At 41.3% G+C, this 23,084-nt stretch overlaps 1 protein-coding gene across 1 annotated transcript; it reads right to left on the bottom strand.

Moving 5' to 3' along the window:
* Positions 1-618: 618 nt before the first annotated feature.
* On the bottom strand, positions 619-22,589 carry LOC115464420 (vomeronasal type-2 receptor 26-like). Its single transcript, XM_030194802.1, has 4 exons — positions 21,858-22,589; positions 13,381-13,608; positions 5,466-5,592; positions 619-1,517 (listed from the first exon to the last, which is right to left on the bottom strand). The coding sequence occupies exons 1-4, from the start codon at positions 22,587-22,589 to the stop codon at positions 619-621; spliced, it is 1,986 nt and encodes a 661-aa protein (XP_030050662.1).
* Between the last annotated feature and the right edge of the window lie 495 nt (positions 22,590-23,084).

Here is a 23,084-nt window from a genome sequence, read left to right as displayed (position 1 = left end):
CCATCAGGTACAGTATATGCATAAATATACAGTTAAATATTCAATCCCAGAAGTTACCCACAAACACATAAATCATATCACCCTCTTTAACTTTAAAGTTAAAAGAATTAATATCAGGTAGGGAGATATTCAGCCCAAATGTTGTTGATGGTTTTTAATTTAATCTATATATTCAGCAATGCTATAAAAGCAGAGGTCCTGAATATTTCAGACACTGCAGTCACCATAGTGGCACTATATATTTAATTTAAAAGTATAAGCCAGTGGTTCTCAAACCTGGTCCTGAAGGCACCCTGACCAGTCAGGTTTTTATGAGAGAGATTTGCATGCGCTACCTCCACTACATGCAAATCTCTCTCATGAATATTCATAGGAATTCTGAAAACCAGACTGGCTGAGGTGCCTCCAGGACCAGGTTTGGGAACCGCTTTTATAAGCTATTCAAATAGTGATGAGTATTGCCATTATTAAGATAATTTCCCATCCTACCCTTGTTTAGCCCTCTTGAGGATAATGAATGTACAGCTGGCTTTGAATATTGAACGCACTGTATACAAGTTGGGATGTAGGAATTTGTTATTATTTTAGCTTTCCTTTAAAATTCAGGGAAGTTTAAGTCTATTTATGTTTTGTGATATACTTCCTGTTATTCTTATCAGGCCTCAGCAGAATAATGTAGCACTTGGGAATAAAGATACACCCCAGTATTCCAGCACTGGAGGCCAGGATAGCAAATATCTCCACTGCTACCATGTACTTGCCCCTAGTGCTCAGGTATGTTGGGATGAAAGACACCCAGACACTGCAGAACACCAGCATGCTGAAGGTGATGTACTTGGCCTCATTGAAACTGTCAGGTAGATTTCTTGCTAGAAAAGCTACAATGAAACTGATACCAGCTAGAAATCCCAGGTAACCCAGAACACAGTAAAATGCAATTGTTGACCCCTCATTACATTCAATTCGAATTGTTCCATCTTCTGTTTGCATGTTACGATGTGGGAATGGTGGAGCAGTTCCCAACCAGACAAGGCAAAAGAGGACTTGAAGAAGGGAACAGGAAAGGACTATAGAGTATGAGACCCTGGAACCCATCCATTTCCGGAGCTTGCTTCCAGGCTTAGTGGTCTGAAAAGCCATGACCACTGTGATTGTTTTTGCCAGGACAGAGGAGAGAGAGATGGTGAAAGTTATTCCAAAGGCAGTCTGTCGAAGAATGCAGGTCACCTTCTCAGGATGTCCTATGAATATCAATGAGCAGAGAAAACAGAGCATGAGGGAAACTAAGAGAATGTAGCTTAGGCTCCGGTTGTTGGATCGCACAATGGGAGTTTCTCTGTAATTAATGAAGATTCCCAAAATGACAGCAGTGATGAGAAAAAAGAAAATGCTGATAAGCATCAAAACGATACCCAAAGGTTCTTCATAGGAAAAGAAGCTTATGATTTTTGGGACACAGACATCTCTGTTTTCATTTGGCCATTGATCCTCTGGGCATCTCATACAATTGTCCATATCTAAGAAGAAAGAATATTTTCTTAGCATCTCAAAAATAGCATCAGTTTAGAAAAGTGGCTAAATATTGCTCTTAATTTTTAAAAGATATAGGAGTTGATATTCAGATGGTGGTGCTTAGCATTTTGCTGACCACTGGTGGAATTATATCCAGAAATTCAATGCCAGGCCATATCCAGGCTTCGGAAATGAATTTCCTGGTTTGTGGAGCTGGCTAAATCATAGACATTAAGGTGCTATATTCAGCATTTAACCAATTATGACACTTCACATAAAGGGATCCATTTACCAAACGGTGGTAAAAGGTGGCTTGCAGTGGCTTTAGTGCTCGGGTTTGCCACACACCAAGGCTCCCTTTTACCGCTGCCTGGTAAAAAAAAGGGGGGGAGGGTTGTCAGGAAGGAAATGTCCATGTGGTAAGTGAAACAATTGCTGCATGACAGTTTCCTGGGGAGCCCTTACCGCCTCCTGTTTTAAAAATTTGGATGTCTAAAGAGAATCCACGTACGTGGAGAACTCAATAGATCCCACGGCACGTAAAGTGTAAACAAAAAGGTGGGAATATGAGCCAGGCTATCCAATAATTGGACCTGAAGTTAAGTTTAAAATAAACAAAATTTAATAATATTCAAACAAATAATAATAACAAAATTCCACATTAAAAATGACTCGACACAACGTTGTGTTTCGGCCGGATGGCCTACATCAGGAGTCTATAAACAAAAACAGTAAAAAAATACATGAATAAAATATACATAGATATGATATGCAAAAAGAGGAACAACTATGAGATATAAGATATCATAAAACATCAAAAGCATAACCATGCTAATATAATGCTGAAGATCAAATATATTAAAGAATCATTACAAAAAAACGAGATAAAATATTATAAAAAATTACGAAAGAGAGGATATACATAAATTCAGTGTTCAATCAATGGAGATTACATTTTAAACTAAATACATAAAGAGGATATACATTGATATAAAAATTTGGATGTGCCAGAAATGGCATGTGGCGGGCAATGGAACTACTGCTGGGCTCCTTCTGGGAGCCTGGAGATAGAACACAATTACAGCACAACAAGCCTTGCCGCACTTTGATAAAAGGGTCCCAAAGATAGGACTGAGTTTTATCTGCCCATGTATGCAATTTATCTTGGCCAGTTATGCGCTGAATATCTGCTCTTAACCAGTCAAGTGCTGATGTGATTTAACGGAGAATTTTCAAAGCCACTTCTCAGATTAAGTCTGAGAATGGCTTCAAAGTACATGTGGGGTTCATCAAAAATGCACTTTTACCATATTAACAAGGGGCTTCCTGAGGACATCTTTACTTTGGGGGAATAAAGCACTTGCACAAAATGGAATGTCCTAACCTGTACATCATTCCCCTCCTCCCCCTTTCTTCTAACCATAAAGAATTCCAACATTTGCAAGAACTCTACAATTGAGAAAGAAAGCCTAGATATATAGTTTGAGAATTTTGGTGCATAAATAGTGAAACCCTGTTACAGAATTGTCTGCTATATGTTGTTACTGATTTATTACTGATATTATTTGCTGCTTTGATTGAATGGCATTATATTTGTAGTACATTTTGTATGTTCTTTGTGCTAAAGGTACAGGGGACCTATGGTAAGTTCCCAACAAGGAATTTTCAAGTACAGACTTGACTTTGATAAGACTTCATCACATCTATTTATTTATTTATTTAAGGTTCATTTATATCCCACAATTTCCCACTCATGCAGGCACAATGTGGCTTACAGTAAGTAAAAAAAAAAAAAAAAAGACAGGAAAGTATACAATGTAAGAAAATAGTGCAGGGAGAACAAGGAGTAAACAGGGGGAGCATCAACTAACAATAGAAACTAAGCAGGGAGGGGATCATGAAGGGCATATCAATCAGCAGAGTAGTTGAGGGAGTAAGTTTTAGCAAATAAGTAAGTCTTCAGTAGTTTCTCGAAGAAGAAGTGGTCCACCTGAGTTTTGAGGTGCTGCGGGAGGGCATTCCAATATGGAATGCATATAGACAATTGATTTTTTTTGTGCACAACCTCCCCCTCACCCCCCCCCCCAATTCTATAAATGGTGCCTAATGTTGGGTGCACATTTATTGAATACATTCATTTATGCACATAACTTAACTAATTTTCACTACATTGGCCATTAATTGGTGATAAGTATCAATAACTGGGTTTAACAAGCACTGACTGACAATAATTTGTAGGTATGGGTAAAACTGACTTACACCCTTTTCTATATACTGAGCTCATAATTTCTATGGTGTGGACTTGGGAGGGCATGATTGGGTCAGTGCCAAGAAATTAGACACCATGTTATAGAATATTGTCATGTACATGCTTTATAGCTTGGCAGTGTGGGTGCTGCCGCCAATAGCATAATATCTTTTGTTTGACCTAAGTGGTAGGAAGGATAAGCGCGATCTGACTTTCTGGACATTCTGGCCTTTTCCAGAAAGAGGGAGAAGTGGGAAGTGACATGGTATAATCAGTGGGAGACCCTGGTTGTAGGGGGAAACTCCCACTGACTAGAAAAACGTGATTCACTCAGGAATAATGCTTTTGGCTTTCCTAGCCTCTGATTCTAGTTATAATGGGGAGACCATTCAAGCCTAAGCCTTGACCTTGTAACCTAGAAACTATACTGACTGTATGATGTACTACTTAAGCTTGTATACTAAAAGTCTATGAGTGACTCAAGAGTATACAGGAGATAGTGGCCACTTAAGCAAATGCCCTGTTGATAGTACAGTTTGAAGGAACAGAGAACCTTCTGCTTCCCTCCTGAGGTACAGAGGAGAAAGGAAGAAACGGCCTATCCCTGGGATTCAACAAAGGTCATCCAAATTTGGGGACTGATCCCAGATCCTAATGCAACTAAAGTTTATGATTTTTTTTTAGTTTATTTTTAATGTTGCTATTGTGAGTTTACTTGGCGCTTGCAACTGTTTTAATGCTGATTAGGAATGTGATACTATTGTACCCAGCTTTGGACCTCTTGGGATTCTGTGATATATAAATCCTAGAGAATAGAATAAAATAATGCCCTTTAAGAAACGGGGCTGGACAATAGTATCCAGTCTGTTTAAGAAGTTTATCTTCCTGATGCTTCTGACCACTACGAATAGTGCAGCACGTGAGATTGATCACAAGCTGTTTTAGTCATCATCGCAGAAATAAAATCCCACAGGTTAGTGAATTCAATGGAACATTAAGCTGAAATAAATGGCCAAACTGAATAGCAGTAACTACTGATATTGTCACCGGGCTGAGTCAGCTAGTGATACCATAACACAGTCAAGCTTAGCACCTCCAGTTTTACAAGTATTGAAAGTAGGGAAGGGGAGTTGGGCATGAGAGGTTGAGAAGTAGGATGAAAGATAATATGTTGGAGTGTGTTTGGTAGCATGGGAGGAGAAAACAAGCTGGGTATAAAAGGGTAAGAGGATTGGTCTAGCGGAATGCAAGGGAGCCAATGCAATGTCATGGTAAGCTGTGGAGAAGAAGAGTTGAGTGGGAAGTTATCATTGGGGTTAGAGAATTGGGTGGAAAAGGTTGTCAGCCCACCCATCCTACTCTTTAAGGTGTAGGGTTGGTGCTTTGAGAGATGATAGGGGTGGGTCATGTGAATTTTTGCCTTGGGAAGGACAAGGGATTTTTTTGTCACAGTTGGACAGTGAAGTAGATGGGAGTGGAGGATACAAAATAGGGAAGATCTTTGGAGGTTGTGATTGTTGCACTGGCTTCATGTGCGTCCCCGTCATGGACCTTTGGGGGAAAAGATGAAAAGAAAGGGTCTTGTGGATGGTCTGTTGGTCTTCTTTCAAAATTACTTTTATTGTGTTCTTATGAATTTCACAGAGCAGGCACCACACTGAAGAACTTGCCATTATGAAACTTTCATGTGCTATTAATCACTCACCGGTTTGATTGGAGATCTCTCCATCTGGACAGGAAATGCAGTCATAGCAGCAGACAGGCTTTCCTTCTCTGGGTAATTTCCTGTAGCCAGGAGAACAGCTCTGAGTGCATATGGATTGTGGAGGTGTCTGAGAATTGAAAAAAAATGTCTACCTTCAAATGGCAATGGACTGCAGTTTATAAAATGCAAATTTTTTCTGTCCAATTCAGACCTGTTCTTTGGATATCATAAATTACTGCCTTAGAGGTTTGTTATCTACCCATAGAACAGCTAAATTCTAGCCAGCTATTTTTCATAGGAAGTAATATTTAACTACTTTAAAAGTATCTGTTATTTTATGTTTATTTTTATGTTATTTTGTACTTGATATACTACTTTTCAGGACAAGAATCAAAGTGGTTTACAATCTAACAGGCATTGATAAGAAAGGAAAAAAAAAACTACACTATATTGACAGGATGAAAGAGGAAAGAAGGAGAATAAAAGTGAGGCAAGTGGGAACTGTATCTGTTCTTGTTCGCCCCGAACATATCCCAGACAAGGGACTTCAGAGAATGGTAAAGAGAAAAGATGAGCTTTTAGGGATGCCCTAAAACAGAGAGAAGAGACCCCTGCTCTTAGATTCGATGCCAGAGAGTTCCAGAAGGAGGGTGCAATGAAGAGAAAAAAATTGCTGAGTGTCTAGTCAATTGCAGTCATGAGTAATGAACAGAGGGAACTGATAACTGATTACCAAAGGAGGAACTCAAGGTGTAAGCAGATCGATAAGGCACAATGAGAGATGAGAGGTAGGGAGGAATCCCAGAATGGAAGACTCTATGCGTTAGCAACAGAATTTTGTGTTTAATCCTACAGGGAATTCGGAGCCAATGGTGTTGCTTTAGAAGAGGAGTAATATGATCATAAATGCTGTGTAAGAAAGAAAGGGAGACCAGAATAGATAATTTTACAGTAATCCAGTTTTGAGGTTACAAAGGCACAGAGAACTGTACATAAGTACATAAGTAATGCCATACTGGGAAAAGACCAAGGGTCCATCGAGCCCAGCATCTTGTCCACGACAGCGGCCAATCCAGGCCAAGGGCACCTGGCAAGCTTCCCAAACGTACAAACATTTTATACATGTTATTCCTGGGATTTTGGATTTTTCCAAGTCCGTTTAGTAGCGGTTTATGGACTTGTCCTTTAGGAAACCGTCCAACCTCTTTTTAAACTCTGCTAAGCTAACCGCCTTCACCACATTTTCCGGCAATGAATTCCAGAGTTTAATTACACGTTGGGTGAAGAAACATTTTCTCCGATTTGTTTTAAATTTACTACACTGTAGTTTAATCGCATGCCCCCTAGTCCTAGTATTTTTGGAAAGCGTGAACAGACGCTTCACATCCACCTGGTCCACTCCACTCATTATTTTATATACCTCTATCATGTCTCCCCTCAGCCGTCTCTTCTCCAAGCTGAAAAGCCCTAGCCTCCTTAGTCTTTCTTCATAGGGAAGTCGTCCCATCCCCGCTATCATTTTAGTCGCCCTTCGCTGCACCTTTTCCAATTCTACTATATCTTTCTTGAGATGCGGCAACCAGAATTGAACACAATACTCAAGGTGCGGTTGCACCATGGAGCGATACAATGGCATTATAACATCCTCACACCTGTTTGCCATACCTTTCCTAATAATACCCAACATTCTATTCGCTTTCCTAGCTGCAGCAGCACACTGAGCAGAAGGTTTCAGTGTGTTATCGACGACGACACCCAGATCCCTTTCTTGGTCCGTAACTCCTAACGTGGAACCTTGCATGACGTAGCTATAATTCGGGTTCTTTTTTCCCACATGCATCACCTTGCACTTGCTCACATTAAACATCATCTGCCATTTAGCCGCCCAGTCTCCCAGTCTCGTAAGGTCCTCTTGTAATTTTTCACAATCCTGTCGCGAGTTAACGACTTTGAATAACTTTGTGTCATCAGCAAATTTAATTACCTCGCTAGTTACTCCCATCTCTAAATCATTTATAAATATATTAAAAAGCAGCGGTCCTAGCACAGACCCCTGAGGAACCCCACTAACTACCCTTCTCCATTGTGAATACTGCCCATTTAACCCCACTCTCTGTTTTCAACCTTCAACCTTCAACCTATCCTTCAACTGTGGCACAAGACTTCTCGTCAGGTAGGGACAAAGAGAACAAATGGTACATAAAGAGAAGAAACAGGATTAAATAACAGAGGAAATTTAGAGACTAAAAGAGAGACTTGTGTCAAGAATTATACTAATGTATTTCAAGGGAACTAGCAAGGTCAAGGGGTACCCTTGGAGTGAAAAAGTAACCAGAGGATAAGAGGGCTACAGACTGTTAACCCCAGTTATTAGTAACAGATTCTGTTTGCATAAAATGGGGCCTGCATATGTTAGTGGTAAAGTGGCATGTTAACAGTAGCACATATTAATAATTATGCCTCTTAAGGGTTAATTATCAAGCTGCATTATAGCTATAATGCACGTTATTTGAATGTTAACATATCTTAAGGGGTACTAGCACAAGTTGTATTGTCATAATGCTTGGAAATGTAAGTCACCATTGGTTAAATTCTGAGACATAAAACAGGAAAATGCCTCCAGGACCAAAAGTTTTTTAAACCCAGATACACTAACCCCTGTTACCACATCCTCTGGCAACGAGTTCCAGAGCTTAACTATTCGTTGAGTGAAAAAATACTGCTTCCTATTTGTTTTAAAAGTATTTCCATGTAACTTCCTTGAGTGTCCCCTAGTCTTTGTACTTTTGGAACGAGTAAAAAATCGATTTACTTCTACTCGTTCTACACCACTCAGGATTTTGTAGACCCAGGGCCAGCGCAACTGGGTAAGCGAGGTTAGCATGGCAGGGGGGCACTGACCTCTGGAGGGCGCCACAAGCCATGCTTACCACTGCTTATCTCAGCTCCCCGACAGCCCTCATTTTCCTGCGCCGCCCTGGGGGGGGGGGGGGTTAAATTTTTTATTTCACCTCAGTTGCAGCGGCTGTATCAGTGAAAGCACTGCTCGTCTTTAACCTTCCCTTCGTTCCCTCTGTGTCCTGCCTTCTTCTAACATAATTTCCTATTTCCGTAAGGGTGGGCAGGAACAAAATGGGGAATGTTGGGGGAGAAGAGGGTGGGCAGGTGGGGGCTGGGGCGAGTCACTGGACATGGATGGGAGGGTAGGGCAGAGGAGACTCGCTGGACATGGATGGGAGGGGAGGACAGGGGAGAGAGGAGAAATCGCTGGACATGGATGGAAGGGGGGAGGGTAGAGGAGAATCGCTGGGCATGGATCAGAAAAACAGTCACCAGACGACAAAGGTGGAAAAATCATTTTATTTTCATTTTAGTGTTTGGAATATGTGCACTTTGAGAATTTACATCTGCTGTCTTATTTTGCAATGTATAGCAATGTGTTTCTTTCTGTTTTTCTGGTATTGTGCTGCATGCAGAGTCTAACTTCTTAGGATTTCAGGTTAATTTTTGAAGAATTTGAAGAGGGGCTATCTCTGTTCTGCATGTGTGACTGCAAGGCCAAGTGTCTGAATAGGAATCTGTTTATTAGCTTCTGAGATTTTGATAACACATTGTTTTTCAGAGTTGGCAAGACTGTCCTCCTAATTCCTGGTCTGTATGCTAATCTGGTTTGTGTCATTTTGGGTATGCTGGAGCTGTAACAGTTTACAGAAATTATTTATAATGAAAACAAAAAAATACAAGCTATTTTTCTTCTATACTGGTGTAATATTTTCAATGATGCCATGGCTGGTAAAAGGGGTGTGGAAACTGTGGGTGTGACTACTGTAGGGGCGGAGCCATAGTGATCCTGCCCCTGGTGGGTAGGGGTGCTGACTAATAGATTGCAGGAGGGTGCCAGAAACCCTAGCACCTGCCCTGTGTAGACCTCAATTATATCTTCACTCATTTGTCTCTTTTCCAAGCTGAAGAGCCCTAACCTCTTTAGCCTTTCCTGATGCCAAAGGAGTTCCATCCCCTTTATCATTTTGGTCGCTCTTCTTTCAGTCTTTTCTAATTCTGCTATATCTTTTTAGAGATACGGCGACTAGAACTGAATGCAGTCCTAACCTTAGCAGACAATCCTTTTAGTTTCTTTTTAACCATTTTCCTCATTTTATTATAGTCGCCCTTTTGAAAATTAAATGCAGATACAGTAGATTTCCTTTGTGGGTTCATCCCATTAGTAGCTCAAACTTGATCATGTTATGATCACTGCTTCCCAGGGGACCCAACACCGCCACCTCTCATACTATTCCCCTGCACACCACCAAGGACCAGATCCAAAATGGCTCACCTCTGGTCGGTTCCTGGGCCAGTTGCTCCAAAAAGCAGTCATTTAATTCATCTGGAAATTTTATCTCCCTGTCACTCCCTGATGTAACATTTATCTAATCAATATTGGGGTAATTGAAATCGTCCATTATTACAGCATTGCCCAAATTGCCAGCTTTTCTAATCTCTGTAAACATTTCTTCATCTGTCTATTCTTTGTTAATCTCGTTGAGATTATCACCATATCAATAGAAAATGATAGTTATTTACTGCTTCTTTGAGTTAGACAAATCAATGGAATGCTCCAATATAGATTTTGTATAAAGAAGGGAAATTGTTTCTGGGAGTATTTATATCAGGGCTCACCTTATATCTAATTCACTTTCTGCCTGATGACTCCTTTTGGCCACTCTTGTGCTATTTTCCCTTCTTATTGTTATCTATAAATAAATATTCCATCATCTGGGAAAACAATCTATGAAATCAGAATACATAATGATTGACAAACTGTCCCATGCACTATGCAGAGCTATCAAACCCAGTTTCCATTCATAGACTATTATGGATAGACTTTTATGGCTGCTGCTGGAGCTATTCCTCGGTGCTGGACCATGTCCGGGCACTGGCACTGAATATTCAGGTGTTTTTTGTGATCAACTATCACTTATTCGGTTAAGTGCAATATTCAACACTTAACCATCTAAGCGAACTGGATATACAGAGTGAAGCAATAAAAAGTAACCCCCTACAGTTTTTCTGCAGTTTTCTCAGCAACCACTTTGAAATTCAATGAGAAATTCTAAGTACTTATTTCAGGGTCCCGTTTACTAAGCTGTGGTAAAAGGTGGCCTGTGCTAGCATCAATGCATGTTTTTGATGTGTGTTGAGGCCTCCTTTACCACAGCTGTCCATTTCTGAGGGGAGCCATTACTACCACCAATTGAGATGGCGGTAGGGCCTCCCGCAACCTGGTGGTAACTGGGTAGCATGCAGTACATCCCAACAACTGCCGGTTACGTTCCGGACGCTACAAAAATCTTTAAAAAGTCCTGTAGTGCCAGAAATGGTGTGTGCTAGGGGTAGGAACTACACAAGTTTTGCCATACTGGGACAGACCAAAGGTCCATCAAGCCCAGCATCCTGTTTCCAACCGTGGCCAATCCAGGTGTAGTACCTGGCAAAATCCCAAAAAAGAACATTATATTTTATGCTGTTTATCCTAGAAATAAGCAGTGGATTTTCCCCAAGTCCATTTTAATAATGGTCTATAAACTTTTCCTTTAGGAAGCCATGCAAACCTTTTTTAAACTCTGCTAAGCTAACTGCTTTTACTACATTCTCTGGCAATGAATTCCAGAGTTTAATTGCACATTGCGTGAAGAAGAAAAAAATCTCAGATTCATTTTAAATGTACTACTTTGTAGATTCATTGTGTGCCCCCTAGTCCTAGTATTTTTGGGTAGCCAACCATTTTGTGAAAGGACCCTTTAGTCATCATACTTACATATTACTATTAAACAACATTTAATTACCTTAAGCTATGTTGATGTTACTGACATTTTAGTATTACTACCGATTGATTTTTGCACGTTAAAAATGTTCATGCTAAAACACTGTAAAACAGCATTGTTCAAATGATACAATTAACAATATGTCAGAATTTTGCAATCACTTTGAATGCTCAAAGTGTCCACCCCCAGCTTTAACACAGGTCTTCAGTCACTTTGGGAAGTTCTTAACAGCCTTGTCGATTGGTCCCTGTATCAGACTGTCCAGATCATCTGCCAACACTTTGCCCATGATGGCCATTCTGATCTGAAATACTTTTAAAGTCTGTAACTTTGTCGTGTTTAAAGATAATCTAATTCCACTATGCACAGTTAGTAGCAGCAAATAAATTGTAAAATTTCACTTTGAAATTCCAATCCGTTGCTAAGAAAACAGCACATAACTCTATGGGGTCACTTTCTTTGGCTCACCCTATAGATAGGACTGAGCTTTATGCAGTCTGATTTGTCCAGTTAATTTAGGCGGTTAAGTGCCAAATATTAACACAAACGCATAAGTACCGACTCTGCGTCTAGACCGCTGACAAAATACCCGATTTTGGGGCCTTTCACTAAGGCACATAGGTGCTTACGCACATCCAATGTCCGTCAAATAGATCTACCGCCCAGCTACCGCGTGCCCCGGGTGGTAATTTCATTTTTGGATGCACATACGAAACACACAGTAGAAAATGTTTTCTATTTTGTACCGTGTGGCGCTTACCCGGTTACTACCCTTACTACACTTACTACCCGGTTAAAGCATGAGTCCTTACCGCCAGGTCAATGGGTGGCGGTAAGGTCTCAGGCCGAAAATAGACGCGCGCCGGTTTTAATTTTGAGGCACCTTCATTTTCGGCCACAAAAAAAATGCCTTTTTTCCAGGAGCACTAAAAAATTGTCCTGCGTGCGTCCAAAACACCAGCACTGACTATTTTTTGGCATGCCTTAATAAATGGGCCCCTTTGAATTTATTTATTTATTTGTTACATTTGTATCCTACATTTTCCCACCTATTTGTAGGCTCAGTGTGGCTTACATAGTACCGGAGAGGCCTTTGCAGGCTCCGGTGTGAACAAATACAGGGTGATGTTGTGGTAAGATCAAGAGGAAAGGGGGAGTAGGAGGAGTAGGCTCTTGAGCAACACCAGTAGGCGACATAGATAGGAACAATCTTTTTATTGAGTCGAGTGTATATTTAAATAAAGAGATTGTTCCTATCTACGTCGCCTACTGGTGTTGCTCAAGAGCCTACTCTTCCTACTCCCCCTTTCCTCAGATTCTACTTTTCGTAGGAATTTGTGTACCTCCACCCTTGTGGTGGTTTGGCTTGCGTGGTAAGATCAAGTTCATGTGGCACAGCCACATTAGGGAATCGGAGAACTGAAGACTTGTGTTATGTCCATTACGTGCTTTAGTTTGGTTGTGTTGCAGAGATTAGGCATTTAAGTTGGATCGGTAGGGTATGCCTTTTTAAACAGGTTGGTTTTTAGTGATTTCCGGAAGTTTAGGTGGTCGTACGTCGTTTTCAAGGCTTTTGGTAGTGCGTTCCACAGTTGTGTGCTTATGTAGGAAAAGCTAGATGCGTAAGTTGTTTTGTATTTAAGTCCTTTGCAGCTTGGGTAGTGCAGATGTAGATAAGACCGTGTTGATTCGGATGTATTTCTAATTGGTAAGTCAATCAAGTCTATCATGTAACTCGGGGATTCGCCGTACATGATTTTGTGAACCAGGGTGCAGATTTTGATAGCGATGCGTTCTTTGATTGGGAGCCAGTGTAGTTTTTCGCAGAGGGGTTTTGGGCGAATTTAGTGGTTAGTGCTGATCTTCAGCGGCAGTAACCAGTTAAGTGCTGCTAAATTTCAGCACATAGCCCTAAACAATGATTTAACTGTCAAGGAACCTCTCCTGCCTGATTAAACAACTTTGAATATTGACCCATTAGAATTTTGCAAAAGCCAATCATGAAGCAGAAGTTGTACTCTTCATTGTATAACATCATGCGATTCCTCCTGTTTTATGAGGCATTTTACATAATGTTACATCTCTCTAACCTTGGTAAATGCAGCCTCCCACACTATTATTTTTTCATTGATTGTGAAATCCTCCCCAGAGGAAGCATAGGGTTTATAACTTCCAACAATTTCATATTTCACTGTCCCATTGGGGAGAAAGATCAGATTAATAATACTGTAGTCAATGGGCAGGTCTCCATTTCCATCAAAACTGATCTCTTCACCCAGAATGTTTTTGAAGTGCACATTCTTCAGATAATGATGAAGCTGAAAAATAAAGGGTACATTTTCAGGAATGCCTGGAACTGCCAATTTTCTTTTTATTTATATATTTGTATAAGAACATTTGTAATCTGTTAGTCAGTCTGATGTTCACTCATGGTGACACATATTAAAAATCAAATGACACCTAGATTATTTTCTGGGTGGTGACTCCTAATGTAGATCCTAGCGTCATTTAGTCAATGCATTTATTCTTCCCTATGTGTATCATTTTGCACTTGTCTACTTTTATCTGCAATTATCTCCGCTCTCAAGACAAATCCCTCCTTTCAGTACCCTTCTCCACCACTGCCAACTCCAGGCTCCGCACTTTCTGCCTCGCCTCACCCCATGCTTGGAATAAACTCCCTGAGCCCATACGCCAGGCCTCCTCCCTGCCCATCTTCAAATCCTTGCTCAAAGCCCACCTCTTCAATGTCGCCTTCGGCACCTAACCACTATACCTCTACTCAGGAAATCTAGACTGCCCCAACTTGACATTTTGTCCTTTAGATTGTAAGCTCCTTCGAGCAGGGACTGTCCTTTTTTGTTAAACTGTACAGCGCTGCGTAACCCTTGTAGCACTCTAGAAATGTTAAATATTAGTAGTAGTCTCTCAAAGGTTCACTAGGACAAGACAACTTTGAACAATTTTGCATCATTTGCAAATTTGATCAACTCAGGGGTCCTTTTACTATGGTGCACTGAAAAATGACTTGCAATAGTGTAGGCGCAGGTTTTAGGTGTGCATCAATCTATTTTTTCAGTGTGCCTGTAAAAAAGGCCTTTTTAAAATTTTTGTCGAAAATGGATGTCTGGCAAAATCAAAATTGCCACGTGTCCATTTTGGGTCTCCAAGCTTACCGCCAGCCATTGACCTAGCGGTAAAGACTCACACGGTAACCGGGCGGTAATGACCTATGTGCGTCAAATGTCACTTGGTATTTGTCTGAAATGCTTGTCCGAAAATGAAAATTATTTTTCAGACATGCGCCAAAAATGAAATTACCGCAACAGCCACGTGGTAGCTGGACGGTATCTCCATTTTGGTGCATGTAGACGCTTACGCGGGTTAGTAAAAGGGCCCCTCATTCTTTCCATTTCCAGATCATTTATAAGTATGTTAAAAAGCACCAGTACCAGTACATATCCCTGAGGTACTTCCCTATTTACCTTCCTATATTAAGAAAATTAGCCATTTAACCCTATTCTCTGGTTTCTATCATTAAACCACTGTTCAATTCACAATAGGACACTGCCTCCTGTCTCATGGCTTTGTAAATATTCCTTAGCAGTATCTCATGACGGACTTTGTCAATTACTTTCTGAAAATCTAGATACACTATAGCTGATATTCAGCTAGCGGCAGTCAGCATTTTCTTGTCCATTCTTCATGTATTCTCAGATATTCAATGCTGGGCCATGTCTGGACACCGGCACAGACTATCCAGTTATATGTTGCTTGCTAAAACTTATGTAGTTAAGTGCAATATTCAGCCCTTAACCCCATAAAATTTCCAAAAATATTAGGACTAGGGGGCATGCAATGAAGCTACAAATGTAATAAATAAAATAAAAAAAACAAATCAGAGAAAATATTTCTTCACTCAATGTGTAATTAAACTCTGGTATTTGTTGCCAGAGAATGTAATAAAAGCAGTTAACTTAGGCGGGGTTTAAAAAAGGTTTGGATTGCTTCCTAAAGGAAAAGTCCATAAGCCATTATTAAAATGGACTTGGGGAAAATCCACTGCTTATTTCTAGGATAAGCAGCATAAAATGTATTGTACTGTTTTGGGATCTTGCCAAGTACTTGAGACCTGGATTGGCCCTGTTGGAAACAGGATGCTGGGCTTGATGGACCTTCGGTCTGTCCCAGTATGTTAACTGCATAAGAAAGAACTGATTTTTATGTGGTCCAGTTCATGCAGTTACCTTATGCATTTAAGGGCTGAATATCAGCACTTAACCACATAAATGCCAACTCAGGCCCTGGAACACCCATAAGTTAGCTGTTTTCAGCTCAGGCACTAAATGCAAATATTCAGTGGCACTAGTGGGTTAAGTGCCACTGAATATTTGCAGTTAGCTATGGACAAGAAATTTAAATGTCCAAGAGCATCTCAGGGCCTTTTAAATCGCTTTGAATATTAGGAAGACTGTTAATTGGCTCACTTTTATCCACAAATTTATTGAAGCTTTTAAGAAAATGTAGTAGATTGGTACAGAAAGATCTCCCTTGGTTAAATCCGTGTTTACTTTACCTATTCATTTTTTTTCAGAACTCTGTGATGTATACCATCTGATCCAGGTGATTTTCTGATCTTTAGTTTGTTGATTTGACCTTTTACATCTTCCAGGTTCACTGAGATTTGTTTCACTTCATCTGAATCATCATCACTAAATGCCATTTCTGGCATCGGTAGTTCTCTTACATATATCTTGGTAAAATCAAAGCAAATAACTCATTTAGGGCATGATTACTGAAGTGCAGTAAGAATTTGCACTTTCCACACATTAACATCCAGTGTCAACATGTGGAAAGTGCAAGGAAGTATGATAGCTGTTGGGGGCATGTCTAACATTCATAAGTACATAAGAAATGCCACACTGGGAAAAGACCAAGGGTCCATCGAGCCCAGCATCCTGTCCATGACAGCGGTCAATCCAGGCCAAGGGCACCTGGCAAGCTTCCCAAACGTACAAACATTCTATACATGTGATTCCTGGAATTGTGGATTTTTCCCAAGTCCATTTAGTAGTGGTTTATGGACGTGCCCTTTAGGAAACCGTCTAACCCCTTTTTAAACTCTGCCAAGCTAACCGCCTTCACCACGTTCTCCGGCAACGACTTCCAGAGTTTAATTACGCATTGGGTGAAGAAAAATATTCTCCGATTTGTTTTACATTTACTACACTGTAGTTTCATCGCATACCCCCTAGTTCTAGTATTTTTGGAAAGCATGAACAGACGCTTCACATCCACCTGTTCCACTCCACTCTATCATGTCTCCCCTCAGCCGTCTCTTCTCCAAGCTGAAAAGCCCTAGCCTCCTTAGTCTTTCTTCATAGGGAAGTCGTCCCATCCCCGCTATCATTTTCATCGCCCTTCGCTGCACCTTTTCCAATTCTACTATATCTTTCTTGAGATGCGGCGACCAGAATTGAACACAATACTCAAGGTGCGGTTGCACCATGGAGCGATACAATGGCATTATAACATCCTCACACCTGTTTGCCATACCTTTCCTAATAATACCCAACATTCTATTCGCTTTCCTAGCCGCAGCAGCACACTGAGCAGAAGATTTCAGTGTATTATCGACGACGACACCAGATCCCTTTCTTGGTCCGTAACTCCTAACATGGAACCTTGCATGACGTAGCTATAATTCGGGTTCTTTTTTCCCACATGCATCACCTTGCACTTGCTCACATTAAATATCATCTGCCATTTAGCCGCCCAGTCTCCTAGTCTCGTAAAGTCCTTCTGTAATTTTTCACAATCCTGTTGCGAGTTAACGACTTTGAATAACTTTGTGTCATCAGCAAATTTAATTACCTCGCTAGTTACTCCCATCTCTAAATCATTTATAAATATATTAAAAAGCAGTGGTCCTAGCACAGACCCCTGAGGAACACCACTAACTACCCTTCTCCATTGTGAACACTGCACATTTAACCCCACTCTCTGTTTCCTATCCTTCAACCAGTTTTTAATCCACAACAGGACATTTCCTCCTATCCCTTGACCCTCCAATTTCATCTGTAGCCTTTCATGAGGTACCTTATCAAACGCCTTTTGAAAATCCAGATACACAATATCAACCGGCTCCCCTTTGTCCACATGTTTGTTTACTCCGTCAAAGAATTGAAGTAAATTGGTCAGGCAAGATTTCCCCACACAAAAGCTGTGCTGACTCGGTCTCAGTAATCCATGTCCTCGGATGTGCTCTGTAATTTTGTTTTTAATAATAGCCTCTACCATTTTCCCCGGCACCGACGTCAGACTCACCGGTCTATAATTTCCCGGATCTCCCCTGGAACCTTTTTAAAAATGGGCGTTACATTGGCTGCCCTCCAATCTTCCGGTGCCACGCTCGATTTTAAGGATAAATTGCATATCACTAGCAGTAGCTCCGCAAGCTCATTTTTCAGTTCTATCTGTACTCTAGGATGAATACCATCCGGTCCAGGAGATTTGCTACTCTTCAGTTTGCTGAACTGTCCCATTACGTCCTCCAGGTTTACTGTGAAGTCAGTAAGTTTCTCCGACTCGTCCGCTTGAAATATCATTTCCGACACCGGTATCCCACCCAAATCTTCCTCAGTGAAGACCGAAGCAAAGAATTCATTCAATCTCTCCACTACGTCTTTTTCTTCTTTGATCGCCCCTTTTACCCCTCGGTCATCCAGTGGCCCAACTGATTCTTTTGCCGGCTTCCTGCTTTTAATATACCAAATTTTTTTTTACTATGCTTTTTTGCCTCTAATGCTATCTTTTTTTCATATCACTAGACATCGAAAGATGTCTGAATGAATGACTTATACATGAAAATGAAAATGTTGAATCAACTGGACATTTAAAAGACATGAAAATGTATCACAATCGTGTTTAATTGGGTGGTGTTGTTATGAATGGCAGCCATCATTATGTGTGTGTATGTATTAAAAACTAAAAAATACCATGGAAGAGTCTGTAAAATATGACATAAAAATAAGTATTATAAATAAATGTCAAAAATAAGATAGAGTACAATGGATAAAAGTACAAATGAAAAGAACACTGACCTGTATGCATGAAGCAAAACTCAATGATGGAAAATGATGATTTATGGCTTAAATCCAAAGTAGATGAGAATCCAGAAATGATGAATTGAGGTGGTCTATGTAAAAAGAACCCATGAATACTAGACGATATCACAAAGAGTTAGCATTAAAAAAAAAGAAGAAATGTCCGGTTGATTCAACATTTTCATGTATAAGTCATTCTTACAGACATCTTTCGATGTCTAGTGATATATGCATTCATGTTTTTAAATATTGACTGCGCTTTTATTTTATTTTATGTTCACATATGCATTTCATGTTTTAAGTCTTTGTCTGTGTTTTACATGTTATGTTTGTATTTTATTCTTATATAATGTTTTTATTTGTAGACTCCTGATGTAGGCCTTGTGGCCGAAACACAACGTTGTGTCGAGCCATTCAATAAACTTTGCTTTGTTTTCACTATCACTGTGGTCCAGACTTTGGGAATCCTGGTTTTTATTCCCAGCAAGTAAAGCACTTGCCATGCGGCCATTTCAGGGGGACCCCTTACCGCCACCCATTGAGGCCTCCCGCGTTAATCCAGTGGTAACCAGGCAGCGCACGGCACTGCCCCATTACCACAGGGTACACTCTGCACTATAAAAATAAATAAAGTTTTGTAGCACCAGAAATGACAGCACATTAGGTGTGGGAAGTACTGCCAGGCTGCTGCAGTAGCCCGGCGGTACTTCCTGTTTAGCGAGCAGTAAGCCCGCATTGGGCTTATCGGCACTTAGTAAAAGAGGGCTTTACTCAACTGACTGACTTTAATTATTGACCCCATGTTCCTATCTTACTTTCAAAAGGGTGACTATCATATAAGGAGAAAAATGGTTTTAAAGAGTCAGTAAGGAGCATCTGCAAAGATTAAGACATAACATCAGAAATGAACAAATAATACCACTTCTAATCTAATATCGACTACTAAGCAACCACAAAATGCCGACTAACTTTACTGCCATACACTAATACTCTCACCTTAATGTCCTCACCTGAGCAACTACACAATGCCGACACTACACAAGATCACAATGCATTCTTCTACCATGTATGTACGCAGTGGCGTTCCTAGGGGGAGGCGGGTGGGGGCGGTCCGCCCCGGGTGCACGCCGCTGGGGGGGTGCCGCGCGCACCTGTCCTTCGTTGGTCCATGCTTCTTCTCTGCCCCGGAACAGGTTACTTCCTGTTCCAGGGCAGAGAAGAAGCATGGACCAACGGAGAGCAGGCGCGCGCGGCACCCCCCCCCCAGCGGCGTGCACCTGGCGGGGGGGTTCCCTCGCGGGGGTGTCCTTTCGCCGGGGGGGGGGCCGCGCTGCATCAGGGGGGCGGGGCGCTGCACCCGGGGAGGCAGGGCACATCGGCGATCCGCCCCGGGTGCCAGCCCCCCCAGGAACGCCACTGTATGTACGCACTTGATTGTAAAACCATGTACTAATATGTACGCAAGATCACAATGTATTCTTTCACCATGTTTGTACGCACTTGATTGTAAAACCATGTGCATATTTGTAGTCCGGAATGGCAATTGCCATTACGGCAAATGTAAGCCACATTGAGCCTGCAAATAGGTGGGAAAATTGTGGGATACAAATGCTACAAATAAATAAATAAATGAATGTTATTAAAAAAAAACCCTCCTGGAAGCCCAGGTCAGATGTGTCCCAGTTATTAAGAAAGACAGAGGAAAGGCCAAATGACAACCAGCTCGGTCAAAAGATGAGATGAAAAAGGCTATTAGAGCCAAAAGAACATCTTTAAAAAAAAAAAACGGATAAAGAATGCAAATGAGGAACACTAGTGAGAAACAAAATGGTATGAAAAAAATCCACAAAATAAAATGAACCAAAATGAAAAATTCTGAATGCACACCACTAGTAGTTTGCAGTTATATAGGGTGTCTGAACATTGCCTGCAGCATTTGTAATGCTTATTTTCAAAGCATATAGACCTATCAAAGTACCCAAATGGGCTTTCATGTGCTTGAAAGGTCCAAATCCCGATTTTGCAAAGGCAGAAAAGGGACAGCCAACACTTTAGTACATCCAAATAGCAAGGGGGTGTGTTGTGGATCTGTTTGGGGCAGGACTAGGGAGGGCCCAAGCTCAGGAAGTCAAAAGCAATAACTGAACAGGAAAAAGTATCCAAATCTAAAAAGGACATTCTTACTTAAACCTGTTTCAATCACATCTAGGGTATGAAAAGGTGCTCCGAGTAGGGTTACCATATGTCTGGATTTACCCGGACATGTCCTCTTTTTGAGGACATGTCCGGGCAACCGGGCGGGTTTTTCCAATCTGCCCATTTGTCCGGATTTCTGGACAAACGGGCAGGCTGGTGGGCGGACAAATGGGCAGATTGCTAGCCTCCCCTCCCCTTACTTACTACTGCCCTGGTGGTCTAGTGACCTCTTCTGCCTTCGGGGCAGGAAAGAGCCCCCTCTTTCCTGCCCAGAGCGCTGCCCTGCATGCATCCTTCCTGTTGCTGATCTCGGCGCTGATTCAAAATGGCCGCCGAGAGTTGCAGTGACCTCGCGAGACTTCAACTCTCGTTGGCCATTTTGAATCGGCGCCGAGATCAGCAATATGAAGGATGCATGCAGGGCAGTGCTCCGGGCAGGAAAGAGGGGGCTCTTTCGTGCCCGGAAGAGGTCACTAGACCACCAGGGCAGTGGTAAGGGGAGGGGGGTGACGGGGTGTGTGACAGGGAGGAGGGGAAAATGTGAAATGGGCAGAGTGAGGGTGTAAAAGGGGGTGGGTGGGTGTGAAAGGGGGCGGGGAGGGATTGGTGGGGGCAGGGCATGTGGCCTCCTTTTTGGGGGACAAAATATGGTAACCCTAGCTCTGAGCAGCTGGACACTTGAGGGAATAACACATGATACCTCCTTAAACCCGAAGTAGTTGCTGTCCCCCTCTCTCCCCCCCCCCTCTCTCTCCCCCCTTCTCCCCCCTCTCTGGATACAGGCTATACATTTTTCATTTAGGTGTGTTGTTAATATATTTAGGGGTCCTTTTACAAAGGCGCACTGAAATATGGCTTGTGGTAGAGTAGGTGTGGGTTTTGGGTGTGCACTGATCCATTTTTCAGCACGCCTGTAAAAAAGGGCTTTTTAACATTTTTGCCTAATATGGATGTGCGGCAAAATCAAAATTGCCGCGTGTCCATTTTGGGTCTGAGACCTTACTGCCAGCCATTGACCTAGCAGTAAAGACTATCGCGGTAACCAGGGGGTAATGACCTACACCCGTCAAGTGCCACTTGGCATGTCCGATATGCGCGTCCGAAAATAAATCAGATACGCGTATTGGACATGCACCAAAAATGAGAGCCACGTGGTAGTCATGCAGTAAATTCATTTTGGCGCGCCTTGGGTGCGCGATGACACTTACGTGGCTTAGTAAAAGGGCCCCTTAAAAATTTATTTTAGAAAAAGAAATTTATGTTACCTTCCAAGGCAAATAATCTGATAATCTCCGGTGGTCTCCATTCCACATGGTGGTCTTTCCAGAGCCAGAGAAAAGCATGTCTTTCAGTGCATGTGCCAGGGCATACACAGCATTGTAAATGTTATAACTGTTGGCAAAGTGGGTATAGATACAGGGGAATATGTAGTAACGATATTCATCTGTACTGCAGGCTTTTTTGATGCTTTGGGAGCACTTGTTGTCACACAGTCCAATCCACCAATATGTAGTTACATTATCATTAGGAAACATAATAGGATTTACCTCGCGTATAAAATTTAAAAAGCTTGGAATATGTTTCTTTACTCCTGTGAATACCAAGGTGTTATTCTTTAAACTAAGCTCCACTGGATAGATTAATTGAAAATCAATGTCAGTTGTGGTGATCCAGACCTTGCCAGGTATCTCCAGAATATTGATCTCCCCAAACACACTCCATGTATTCTCTGTATTAAAATGACCAATGATCACATTAGTTGATGATTTACGAATAGTCTCATTAATTTTACCATATCTCTTTTGTGAGAAAGCATAGATGTGACTGAATATTTCTATGAATTCAATGCAGGCTCCATTCTGCTCAATCCCTTCTTTCAGGATCTGGACAAACCTCAGACTGCTGTCATCATCAGGTGCGATGATACCAACCCAGGTCCAATTGAAATGTTTTAGTAACTTCACAATCCCAGTAATGATGTTAAGAATGCTGGTCATAGTCTGATATAAATATGGAAACGTATTAACATCACTCATGAAAGGGTTCTGAGAAGTATAGCTGATCTGTCAAAAATATAATTAATTCAGAATTATCTTTGTCCTCCAGAGATTGTGGGAGTTAGTTTCTAAGATGTGGTAAAATATCTCATAACCACACCTTAATTTACTTTGGGAGTCAATATCAAAACTTATAATCATGATCACCATAGTATTTTGCCATTAAAAAAATTAAATATAAATTGATGACTTGGTTCTTTATTCAGGTTTATAGCAACACAAGCTAACCGTGATCACTCGATTGAGGTCCCACTTTCTCTGTATTGTCCAACATGTATCTTCTCTAATTCTTCTTTACCCCTCTCCTTTTAATTTTCTTTATATCTATCAATCTCTGTCCTGTCATAAATGGAGCTCCTTTCCATCTTTCAGTTTTAGCCTGCACACTGCTTTGCTCTGTGATGTCAGTTTGAGTGGTATAATGTGTTTTAATAA

The sequence above is a fragment of the Microcaecilia unicolor genome, chromosome 3, assembly GCF_901765095.1.
Source record: "Microcaecilia unicolor chromosome 3, aMicUni1.1, whole genome shotgun sequence".
NCBI lineage: Eukaryota > Metazoa > Chordata > Amphibia > Gymnophiona > Siphonopidae > Microcaecilia > Microcaecilia unicolor.
Note: the sequence above shows the minus strand (reverse complement) of the source record. Positions and strands in the feature narration are given on the sequence as shown.